The sequence below is a fragment of the Cavia porcellus genome, unplaced genomic scaffold, assembly GCF_034190915.1.
Source record: "Cavia porcellus strain 051 isolate PalLab524CR breed Dunkin Hartley unplaced genomic scaffold, mCavPor4.1 scaffold_10, whole genome shotgun sequence".
NCBI classification, from domain to species: Eukaryota; Metazoa; Chordata; class Mammalia; order Rodentia; family Caviidae; genus Cavia; species Cavia porcellus.
The window spans coordinates 72,550,146-72,562,615 of NW_026947493.1; the positions used below are offsets into that span (position 1 = coordinate 72,550,146).

Sequence of the window (12,470 nt, forward strand, 5' to 3'; positions counted from 1 at the left end):
TTCAAATTCTGCCTCTCTTTGGCCCTCAGCCCCTGCCTGCCCTGCAGTCCCTGGGCTCCCAGCCTGCAGGAGGGGCCAGGCAACCTCATTCCCACGAGGCATAGACTGTAATCAAGCCCCTGAGCAGGCAGGCTGCTGGCAAGCCCAAGCTTAAATAGGAAACCAGATCCACAGCTGCCCCCCGGGACATGACAGGGAACACTCCCCTCACACTAACCCAATCAGTGTGTCCCTGTCACTGGTGTTTATACAACCAAAGCTGGGACTGAAGGGGAGACATTTGTCTGGCTCTAGCTCTGCTCCAAAGGGAAGCACTCAACTTGGTAGGATTGGGAAAGATTAAAAATAACTGCTCCATCCTTGTCAGATATTTGCATCCCTTTGCAGCACTCCATTTAGCATATGGCCTCTTCCCAGCACGGCCACTCAGCAACTCCTGCTGCTGCCCACTGCCCCCTGCTGCCCCAGCAGCCTGCCTGTGTGTACCTGCGCAGGGCTAGAGGAAGTGTCCCTAGCGCATGGGTCCCTGTTGCCACAGTGCACAAAGCTTGGCAAAGAAGTCATATTAAAGCCATTTGTGAGGCTGCCAGAGGATTGCTTTGATTTATAATGTACGAAAGTTCGCTATTTATGAATTCACAGTGAATAAGTTACTTTCCGTATTTTACTCTGAAGAAGCTTATTACATCTGCAATTCTGGTGTGCAAAATGAACCTCAGGGAAACTGAGCTGCTGGTTATAAGCGGTAAAGTGCACGTACCAGGCTTTTGTAACCCTTGCTCTGGTTCATCGCAGGCTGGGTGGTTGGGTCCCTGGAGATCCTCGGCAGTCCTGCGAGTCTGGTGCGGAGCGTGGGGACCGGCATCGCGGATTTCTTCAGACTGCCTTACGAGGGGCTGACTCGGGGCCCTGGTGCCTTCGTGAGTGGCGTTTCCCGAGGGACGACGTCCTTTGTGAAGCACATTTCCAAAGGTAGTTAACGCTGTTCCTTGTGCTGATGCCTCCATTTCATTCTTTGCCTGTTACACCTTTTCGCTGTAAAGAACATATTGAGATTTGCATGCGTTCACATTGCCTCTAGCTTTGTTTGGCTTGTTAGCTTGCGGTGAAATACTGACTTGGAACAAAGCTCACATATAATGGCTTATGTTTTAAACAGATCACTGCTTACTGGTAGTGTGTGAAAATGTTTCAGAAACTTCAGAATTTTAGCCTCCCATTGGGAAAACAAGGATTGGCTCAACTGTTATTCCATGGGATAAATATAGAAATATTAAAGGTGTTCAGGATTTCTGCTAAACATCAGAAATCCTACACTGTGTTGCTTCATCGTATTTTTTAATGTAGATACAGTTGTCATAACTTTCTTAAAGATGTGGTTACGTTTTGACGAGGAGGCTGATTTAAAGGTGAACTGTTCTCTAGCATGGTACGTAAACAGTGCCATCTTGTGGCCCAGACAGGTCACCGGGCACCAAGGCCAAGCTTCGCCCCACCAGGAAAATGCTTTCGTTTCATCTGTGAGTTTGCTTGATGATATTATGGTCAGGTTGGCGGTGACTCGGAAACTAATAAGGGCCATTTGAGTCCCCTTTTCTTCTCAGCAGGAGGCAGGGAAAGCAAGGCCAAGGCCTCCTTCCCCATAAAAGGCACTTTACTGCAGGCAGTGCAGCCCTCCCTTATGAGTGAGCAGATTGTGGAAGTCTCTAGAAGGCCTCAGAAGAAGACTTGAACTGGAAATATGAGAATCCATGATCCATAGAGAGCAGGGGGAGTGTCTGGGTTCCGACTATTAAGAGAGCAGCAAAAGCAATCAAAGCAAATTCCACAGACATGGAGAAGGACACGCATCGGGGGCCTGGGAGCCAGGCTCAGCCTCACCAGATGAGTCCCTAGCGGGCTTCTCACTCTTGACACTGGAATCTCTGTGGTTCTGTTGTTTTTATTCAAAAATGTAACAACCAACACCTGCTAAATTCAACCCCAGCGGTCTGAGTCACTGAGAGTTATTCACACTGGTTCTCTCCACTTAACAAATCTGTTTGGTGTGTGGGTGTTTGTGGGGGGGTATGAGTGAGGTTCTTTTCAAAGCACTGGTAAAGATGCAGCTGCAAAAGAACAGATTCTGCCATTTCTTCCTCAAACTAGATGTCTGATAACAGAGGGGTTCATTACCTCAGGACGCGCCCGCCACTGCCTTCCCTTTCATTTAGTGAGCTGGGTGTGGCCCTGCTGGAGGGCCAGGACTGCTCTGAGCAGGCAGCTGAGGTCACTTCCTTCTGAAACCGCGGCAGAACTGTGGCCTCCTGCTTCCCTGCTCCTGCTTTTCAGTTAACATTCTGAGTCAAGAGAGCACATAATCTCCATGAGTATAACAATCATTTCCTGAGAGCATAGAATGATAAAAGTTAGTGTTTCTTTTTATTAAACTGAAATAATAAATATCTGTGCTAAAGTGAAACATTTCCTCATAATCTATCTAAAAAGTTAGCAAACAACCTTTAAAAGCAAAACAGGCAAATTTTAGCCTTCAAAGCTGGGCCTCAGTGAGGATTTCACAACTGTTTAACAAAGTCTGACCATCAAACAGCAGGAAGGCTGTCAAACTGGGGCCCTGCCCTGGCCACAGAAATTCATACTTCAGTCATGACCTTGTTGTTTTAAGGCCCCATCCCTCCCCACCGGCCATGTCCAGAGGGGACCTAAGTGTGACCTTTCGCATACCCCCACCCCACTAGACCTGCGGCTACAGCTCTGGGACCCACCGTGCATGTGATGAGAAGGCCAACCCTGTGCTCTTCTGTCCTCAGGTACCCTCACGTCCATCACCAACCTGGCCACCAGCCTGGCCCGGAACATGGACCGACTCTCACTGGATGAGGAGCACTATAACCGCCAGGAGGAGTGGCGGCGGCAGCTCCCCGAGAGCCTGGGCGAGGGACTGCGACAGGGCCTCTCCCGGCTGGGCATCAGCCTGCTCGGTAAGGGGCTTTGGGCACTTGGGAGTCTGTGTGGGCTCTGTAGGCTCTTCTGGAACCTTCGCCTTTGCCTTTCCCTAGCACGGCTGTGAAGTTCACCTCCTTTCTGTGGACCAGGGAGGCTCAGAGAGAATAAAGTACTCACCCCATTGCCCACAGCACACCCACAGGGCCCTGGGATGGGACCCCATTTCCAGAGCCACTATGTGGCCATGACAGGGTCACTCCAGGGCTGGCAGGAAAAGGCTGGCCTGCACAGACAGCATGCTCTGCCTTCCTCTGCCTCTATAGGAAGCGGAGCATGGACCTGAGCACAGTGGGTCCATACAGGAACAGCAGTACTCGCTGCTTTTGGAAATGAGTGACAGGCAGCCCTCCTGGAGCCCTCACCCCGCTCCCTGTTCCCACAGCACTTGAGTGCCACCACGGGTCGTGTAAACCTTGGTGAGGAGACTGCTTCTCCTTTCATGTATTTTTATTTATCATGAGATCAGCCGGGCTCAGAGCAATTATTGTTTGTAGAGAAGCTGAATGATGTGCTTAAAGGTGAAGATTGAGATAGATATTTCAAAATATCACAAATATTTAAAAAAATACATTGCTCTGGAAGATCTATTAAAAAATAAGCCTCAGAGCTGAAAGGATAGTACAGGATTTCCAGGGTAATTCTGTTTATTTGCTTGCAAAGAAAATTGAAACTGTACTGCTTGGCAGCCTGCCTTCCACGCGTCTGAGGGAGTGCACGGCTATAGAGATCAAAGTGACCAAAGCAGGGCAGAGCGGAGGGGAGAAGAGATGAACTTGAAAGTCTTCGTCCTCTCTCTGTCCTCGTTCTCTGCAGCAGCTCAGCCAGCCATGGCGGGAGGAAGTAGTAAAATGTTACAAGAGCAGGTGAAGTTACTGGAAATTATTGAAGTACTAACAGTGAGTGATGTGGTGCACTGTCACTTGATAATGCATGGAAATGGGAAAGCAAGTGGGCTGCTGGGCAAAGGAGCAGCCTGCAGGTGGTGGGACTGCTTTAGGGAGGAGCAAATGAGGGGCTGTGGTACTCAGGATCCCAGGGCCCGCCTGGCCTTTGTGGCCTTGGGCAAGTTCTTTATTGACCCTGGTTTCTGTTTTATAAACTGGAGCTGTTAGTACCATTACTAGAAGTAACACAGGGTGTTGGGCAGGCAGAACCTGTCATATTATTTCCTGGTAAGAGATGTATGTGCATTTTTTTTTGGTTTTGTTTTGTTACCAGGAATCAAACTCACAACCTCACACTTGCCAGGCAGGCACTTACGCTGCTGAGCTAAATCCCTAGCCCTTGATGTGCATTTTGAAGAATGTTCCACTAAAGAGAGAACGTAAGAAACGGCAGGCACATTCTTGCTTTAGGGTACTCAAATGAATTAAGTTGCTATACCCAAAGAAAGTAATAATGAGATTATTTGGGAAGCCTCAAGGTCATCATTTTGGGACTTTAGGATATTTTTATTCTAGGGATTGTAGGTTTAAATGCCCTCTGCTGTTGGCCTGAGAGTGTCCTCTCCCCAGCCAACCTCTTCCTGGGACTTGCAAAGTGCCTTTACCCTCGCCCTGACTGTCTAGCCCACGATCCCATTTCCTGACCACCTGGTAAAGCACACAGCACTGCTCAGCTTCCATTGCTTCAGTGTCACCTGCTGGTAGGTCAGGTGACCTACCTGGTGAGGTAGGTGAGGAGCCCCAAATCTGCCCTGCTAAGGTCACCCTAGGGCATGGTTTCCGCCAACAGGGTGGGAAGTCATAAATCTGTGAGCTTCCCTCTGGACATCGTGGTATCTCGGGTAACCTCATCCGTGCTCTCTGCAGATACAGCAGTGGCCCATGAGGTTTGGTGCACGTCAGTCATTTCTAGACACTGGGAGTTCTGGGGGGATAGAAACCCCTCAATATGCAGACACGCCTGCATCGCTGGCCTGCCCTCTGCCCGGGAGTTCCAGTCCCAGCCCGGCACAAGAGCAGCCCAGAGTCCAGGTCAGGCACCTTCCCTTTGGCCCAAAGCAGCATCCTCTTCTCCGAGAGCCTATCTGTGCCTACAGGAGGTTGGAGAGGAAAGGTGGACCAGGAGCAACAAGCTCTCCTCACTTTGAGAAGTGTTAATTTGTCACCATGTCCTTCACCCCTAGAAATGACACTTGAAACTGCTAGATGCAGTTAAGTATCTAATTGAAGTTTGTGACTAAAAATGTTTAATTTCTTTTAAAATGTATTACGGTAAAATGCGTTGCCATCGACTCCCTTCAGAATACTCGCCTTTGATTCTCACACTTACACCATTTTCAGTCCTGTTGTTCTTGCCGCTTTCTGAAGCAGTTCCTGAAATTCTCTGTGTGTCTTTACAATGTGTGATTAAAAGAGTGTTCAACAGGCTGAATAGAAGGGGGGTCATATTGGAGATTCTCAGAGAAAATCAACCAGAAATGACTGACGTGCACCAGACCTCATGGGCCACTGCTGTATCTGCAGAGAGCATGGATGAGGTTACCCGAGACACCACAATGTCCAGAGGGCTTCAAAGCAGTGAATGCTGTTGCCGAGAGCCCGCCGAGGGAAAGACAGGCTCCAAAAGGCATCACATGTGTCCTCACCCACCTCATTCTCTGGGTCAGGCGTCATGTGACTTCTGGCTGTCCCCCACATCAAAGTCTTGAAAGGTAAACATTTGGGATCAGTTCAGGACGTCCAGGCCGCAACAGTGCAGCCAAAGACGTTCACAGCAGAGGACTTCCAGAATGTGGCAAGAGTGATAGGATGTATTTGAAGGAAGGAAAATGAATGACAATGTGCCTTTGAGAGAATTTTTTTAAATTTAAGCATTCATATTTTTCAATCAAACCTCATAGACTAGTAGGGAAATTGAAATTATAATTGTTCAGTTTTTCTTTTTTTTTTTAATCAGTACCAGGGATCAAACTCACGACTGTGCGCTTGCAAGGCAGGTGCTTATGCTGCTGAGCTAATTCCCCAGCTCCATGTTCAGTTTTTCTTTATAGATGGAAGCGTTAAGGACCCAGTTAGTAAAAATACACTTAATATTTAGGCTGACAAAGCAATTTCACAGGAGAGTATCTTACTGGTCTTTACAAACCTAGCCATGGATGAAGTGAGGAACCCCAGGAAGCAGAGGGACCCCGGCCTTGCTCTACCTACGTTGGAGAGTTCTAGGCCTGAGAACCAGATGGGGAGACTTCACAGTAGCAAGTTCCAGGGTAGAAAGAATAGACTTTGCCTAGTGTATCTGGGTTCATTGCACCTCTCGGCTCTGCCTCCCCCTCCTGGGGCATTGGGAGGCACTTGAAATCCAAAAGCAGGCTTTACCACTGTGCCCACCTGGCCTCTGCTCAGGAGGGGGAAGCCCGGGTGAGAGAGGCCACTGAGGCTTTGGCTGAGTCCCCCAGCAGGTCTTGAAAAGCCGCAGCTTTTGGAAAGACTCTTTCACCCTGCAGCCGCCAGGCACCAGCCTCATCTACATCTGCCGAACCCATTTCCGTGAATACCCACACTTGACTTCCCTGGCACCTGCGCCACAGCCAAGCTCCGTGGACTGGCTCCTCCAGACACCAAAAGACAGGGCGGCTGCCTGAGTGCTACTTTGGGGAACTTCGGGGCTGTCTCAGAATCCCAAGCAGGCCTTTCCTTGGTGGCTCAGGTTGGACCTCAGGGAGTTAGGTAGGATTTCAGGGTGACACACCCAAATGTTTCCTTCTCAGTTTGCACATCTCTTCTGGTTACAAGAATTGCCTCAAGCTGCAGTGACAGCACCCTGTGGGTGTCACTTGTGTCTGGAATGCTGAGCCACAGCACAGTGTCCCAGCTGTAGCCCGTGCGTCTGCTCTCGTAACAGAAGAGGGCTCAAAATAAAATTCCACCTCAAAGTCTGAAGGCTGGCTCCACGGGAGAGGCCTGCCCAGGTGTCCCCGCCTGCTGCCTGCAGCCAGTCACAGCAATGGTGAAGGAGCCCAACGTCGCCACACTTCTCCAGGCCTCCCCGACTGAAGGTCCCCTATACCCTTGCAGGGCTCTGCCCCGGCTGCCAGTCCTCCGCCTCCTCGTCCTCATCACATCACAGCCCCATCCATGTGGCCACCGCCCCCATCCCCTGGGCCTGATGCCAGCACAGTCTTGAGATCAGTTTCCACTACTTAAAGCACCAGAGTAGAGTTTGAGTCCGTGACAGTAAATAATTCACCAGCTGTAGGACGGAGCTGGATTACACTGCCTCACTGCGGGCTCCCACAGCCCCAGGCGGAGCTGCTCCCCCACTCCTCAGCAGGTTTGCAGAGAGCAGCACAGCAGAGTCTCTGCTGCCTCCCGTCCTCCACCTCCTCATCACAGAGAAGGAAGCAGTGCACCTGGTGACCAGGGAGGTGTCGTGTGTGTGACAGGCTGGCTTTTCCCCTTCTGGGCTCTGGTTCTGCGCTTAGCCAGTCATCCCGCAGCTCCTTCTCTACCTCGTGGACTCCAGTGCCTTGTCATGGGGCTCAGGCTCCCCGCTTTCCTAACTACCCAGTGGTTTATCTATCAAGGCCAGAGTCACTGGAGCCTTCTTAGCTGTGGCCTGTGATGGGAAGAAGGAGATCAAAGGCAGCTTTCACAGGACACCATTTGCACCAAAGCAGAGAGGAGCTCTGCTCTGTGGGGATGAAAGGAAGTGACAATTTTAAGTGAGATATCCAACCTTCCTGTCTTTTTTTGTTTTTGTTTTTTGTTTTGTTTTATGACAGGATTGGCCTCAAACTCATAGCAGTCCTCCTGCCTCAGCCTTCTGAGTGCTGGGATTACAGGTGTACGTCACCACTCCAGGCTCTCCCCATCAATTTTAGATGTCGAATTGAAAGCCACACTTGAAGAAAGATATGTTTACCAGAAGTACTGACAATAATTTAATTTATTGGTGTATATACAAATACCCATTTTATATAAGCAAGGAGACCTTTTAGAGAAATCAAATAATGAAATGAGAAACGCTGCGTTCTTTATTACATGCTGCTGACTGTGAACTACTTGCTGTAACTGATGAAGAAAAGGCCCAGAGTGCACTGCGCTCCTGATGGGCTGCTCTGACCCCTGGTCTTACAGGTGGAGAGCAGAGGGTCTAATCCCTTGACCTCTGTCAAGGCGAAGGTCCTCCCAGCCTGAGGGCCAGCACTGGCCATCCGGGGTGCTGAGAGTCACCCTCACCCCTGAAGAGCCAGAGCAGCCAGGAGGACCTGCATGGCCTCAGCCCACCAGTTCTGTAGTCTGGAAAATAACTGTCACCTCTGCCTTTTCTCACTCTGCCAATCTGTAAAATTAAAGGACTCTGTCAAAGTCCTTTCAAGGGAACTGAAATCCTTGAGTATTTCCTTTACATGGACCTGAAGGAAAAAGCTTTTGTTCTACTAGGTTTGTTGCTTGAAATTAGCAGATGATTAACCAAAACCTGGACATCTCAGGAGACTGAATTAGTGCCAGTTGGGGTAACAGGATTCGATATGCTGTGTTTTTGTATACCCTACCAAGTCTGAGCTGAGGACGTGTAAAGGCATCTGACTTAGGGAACCCCCTGCTCCATCATGACAGAAAGGACTAGCAAGGCCTTTTCCCTGTCTCCTCACTGGCCCTTGAGGAAAAGGAACATCTTGAAGGACATGTTCAGAGGAGCGGCTGAGGAATCCTTTCGCGTGTCCCGACCTTCATGAAAAGTAGCAGCCCCAGGGTAAAGCTGGCAGAACAAACTGATGAAACCGGGGTTTAGAGCTGTTCTGAAGTGGGGAGTAGGTGCCCAAACCTCAGGTAAAGTGGAAGAGAAGGAAGTTTTCTAAAATTGGCAAGAAGTCTGTTTTATAAATGAATACAGGGCTGATCAAAAGACACGGCGGGTGTTTAACGGTTACAGACACGCTGTAGTGCCCCCCTCAGGACACTTGCTCCCAGCTTGAAGGGTCAGCCCAGGGTCCTCGCCTGGCCTTTCTGAATAGTTCCAGAGGTCCTTTTCCCCCATCTTTACATGGTCTGATCGAAAGTGCAGCGAATGTTTGCCACTCACTGGAAAGACAGGCTCATAAAAACTAACAGCGCGCCTACATCCACCTTATTCACCAGATCTGACCCCTTCTGGCTCCAGGTAGGCATTTTGAGTCTACTCAGTACATCGAGGCAGCTGTGCCAGTGCAACTGAAGGCCGTAAGGAAAGAGCTTCCGGCAAAAGGGGTGGGTGAAGGGCATTTGAAGTGAGGAGGAATATTTTGAGGGGATCAGTGACAGTGTGGCTTTTACTATAATAAAAACATTCACTGTAATAAAAACATTCACCGTGTATTTCCATCATACAGCAAGCTTGATGGCTGGCAGGTAGGCTCTGGCTCAGGATGCTTGGATTCAGATTCAGGCCCACCCACCCCACGTAACAACTGTGTGACCTTGGGAAAACCCCTGAACGCCTGTGCCTCAGTGTCCCTTCCAGAAAATGGATCAGACAATGCCTAACTCCTGGGATTAGGAAGAGTGAATGAGCCCACATGGGTGAAGCTCTTGGCCCAGTCTGCAGCATCTGGTCAGCCCACGAGATGGACTGGGCGTAAGAGAAACAAGTGTGGCATCAGTTGTTACCCACAGCAGATACATAAACATCTCCAGTCATTAAATACCTGTTAGTGAACCCGAGAACATAGGAAGGGGGCAGCGGGGAAGAGGCTCTTTGCCGCACCCCAGTGACTGAGAGTTTGACAGCTGCATGGGCTTACTCTCCATCCAAGGCCTCTCTTCTCCCTCAAAGGTGTTACCAGGTTTCTGAGGAAAGGCAAAGCTGGGGAGCAGTCTGGTATGTTTGATAAACTTCACAAATCTTGAACATTGTGTTTGGATGAAGAAATGTCTCACATAAGCAGCCTTCAGTGTACTTAGATAATTGTGGTAAATAAATGTATAGTAAAAGATTTTATAATGAGGGCAAGGCTTCGTTTTCAATCCAGATAAAACTGGGACCCAGATCGGGGTGTCATTTTCTGAGGATTTTAAGCGTCTGTCCTTCACAAGGGTTTTTGTTATTTCAGGTGCAATTGCTGGAATAGTCGATCAGCCAATGCAGAACTTCCAGAAGACATCCGAGGCTCAGGCCTCAGCGGGACATAAGGCCAAGGGCGTTATCTCGGGTGTGGGGAAAGGAATCATGGGGGTGTTCACAAAGCCCATTGGAGGAGCTGCTGAGCTCGTGTCACAGACTGGCTATGGTAAGCAGGCGGGAAATTGCGACTTTACTGATCGATTTGATTGTGATACCTGGGCCTCCTACACAAGGGGAAGGGTGAAAACCAATGGACACATAGTAGCTGTCTTTCTAGCCTTCCTATACTTGTTTATACAGAGTACAATTGTGTTCCTAGTAACAGTAACAACTGATGCCACACCTTTTTTACGGTATACTTAGTAGAGGATGGTGCTCACGCCTGTAATCCCAGCACTCAGGAGGCCAAGGCAGGAGGATCACTGCATGTTCAAGGCCAGCTTGGATTACAAAATGAGTTCAAAGCAGCCTGAACTACATGGCGAGGCCCTGTCTGTGAAATAAAATAAAATAAAAATAAAATGTAAGGTAAGAGACTTGAATGGACAGTGACCAGTTAGAGGGTTAGCGCTGTGTGTAGAATGGACTGCAGCAAAGCATGATCACACTGTCCCCCGTGAAAGGCTACAAGGCAGGGAGAGCTCTGAGCAGCAGTGTGTCTGAGGGGAGCGTGTGGATTTGCACTCATCTCTGGTTTGGAGCCGTGTCTCTGCAGTCCCATCATGCTGTGTGCAGCCAGGCTGAGTCTTGCAGTCGGAAGCAAAGGCCTTGGTCTACACGCAGAGCCCCTTCCCCTGGCAGCTGGCCGCGGAAAGCTGCAGCTGTGGTACTGCGCGCACACAGCGCCCTGCTGCTGGGCCTCCTCTGCACTCTTGGCGGAGAGCGTGAACACCGGGAAACAGCTAGCATTGTTACTTTCTTATCGAAGCTGAGGTGGTCAGTTCAGCACAAAGCAGCTAAGTCAGATCTCAGCCACAGGAGAGCTCGCCACCTATCAGACGCCCAGCACTGTGCGTTCTGTGGGGCTGCACTCCCCTGGGTCCCGTCCTATACCTGGAGGGCTGGCAGGATGCAGCGGGGCAGGGTCCGGGAGCCACCACACGCGGGGAGCCAAGCCCCTCTCTGCTCTGCCCTCTGTTCCTTTACTTCTCTCCTGGGCTGTGCATGACATGTTGGCTCACAGGGAAACCAAAATAAGCACAGCAGCTCGTGAGGGAGAGAGTGAGACTCTCCCTAACCCAGTAGGCCTTACTCGTGGATAACAAGTCTTCCTCCTGCTACAGACTCCAGTGAGGGAAAGGCAGCTCTTCCTTCATAAATCCTTTCGGGTTTGGAAGCGCCTTGTCCCTCATGGTGTTTCCCAGGGCTCGGGAACTCTGCCTTACATAAGAGCATCCCAGCACAGAGCTTCACGTGGCCTTTTTGGTTTCCATCACTCTTGTAAAACTTTTATTACCACACTGAAGGTTTTACAAACCACTAACTCTTAGTCTAATGACTGTGCCTCGTTTATAAACATTTACAAGCCCCAGAAAGCACACATGCTGTACCATCTTTGGTTCTGGAGTCTCCGTGGAGGCCTCTGTGGCTGCCGCTGGGTGCCCTCATTTGGTGCTGGCACCAGGAGAGCATGTAATAAAGCAGAGGCCCTGAGAGCGCTCATAAATGTATATGGAATCGTATTTAACAGCTGGATTAAGTCACTTAACGTTTAAATACTGTATCTAGGCAAACTGTGTGTCTTTGTGTGTACCTGTGTATATTATATATTTTATTTGTCTGACCATACAGCAGAGATACAGAAAAAGTATTGGATTATTCAGCAAGGAAGTCAACTAGTAATCTTGACTTAGTAACGCATGAATTATAAATGATGTGTAAGCTGTTGTTGATGACCAGCTGCTCTCAGGGGTACCGTGCTTCCTGTGTTAGTCTGTGCCTGGCTTATGTAGCACATTCAGTTTGTAGCAGTGTGAGACCTCCAGGGTTAAGAGGACTGCAGCGTGTGGGAATTATCTGTGCACTAGCTTCCATCATGTTGGATCTAGAACATTTAATGGAGTGCTCTCAGCAGATGATGTCACTGTAGCTTGGAATTGTTTTCCAGGAAACTAGTGAAACTCTCTTGCTTCTCTTACCACAGGTATTTTGCATGGAGCTGGACTTTCTCAGCTTCCCAAACAGCGCTATCAGCCAAGTGATCAACATGCTGACCAGGCTCCAAACAGCCATGTCAAATATGTCTGGTAAATGACCGAGACACTCGCTGCATTTCACATCCACATTGTATGTTAATAGCTCCCGGGGTACCAGGAGGAGCAGCCACTGTCGGCACTGGTGTTTTGGACAGAACCGGGCATTCTAGAGCGCTGGGGCTGGGATGCTAGTCCCAGGTTTGGGGCGGGCTGCCAAACTCT

The 12,470-nt window shown here is 49.6% G+C and overlaps 1 protein-coding gene across 5 annotated transcripts in view; it reads left to right on the forward strand.

Annotated features, from left to right (window-relative positions):
* Positions 1 to 12,470, forward strand: part of Vps13b (vacuolar protein sorting 13 homolog B) — a 683,809-nt gene that overhangs the window by 664,601 nt on the left and 6,738 nt on the right. For all 5 annotated transcript variants that reach the window (XM_063257835.1, XM_013143877.3, XM_003479878.5 and 2 more), the window contains 4 exons: positions 796 to 972; positions 2,811 to 2,981; positions 10,043 to 10,219; positions 12,197 to 12,299. In XM_063257835.1, the coding sequence (XP_063113905.1) occupies positions 796 to 972; positions 2,811 to 2,981; positions 10,043 to 10,219; positions 12,197 to 12,299 (628 nt within the window). The remainder of the gene's footprint in view (positions 1 to 795; positions 973 to 2,810; positions 2,982 to 10,042; positions 10,220 to 12,196; positions 12,300 to 12,470) is intronic.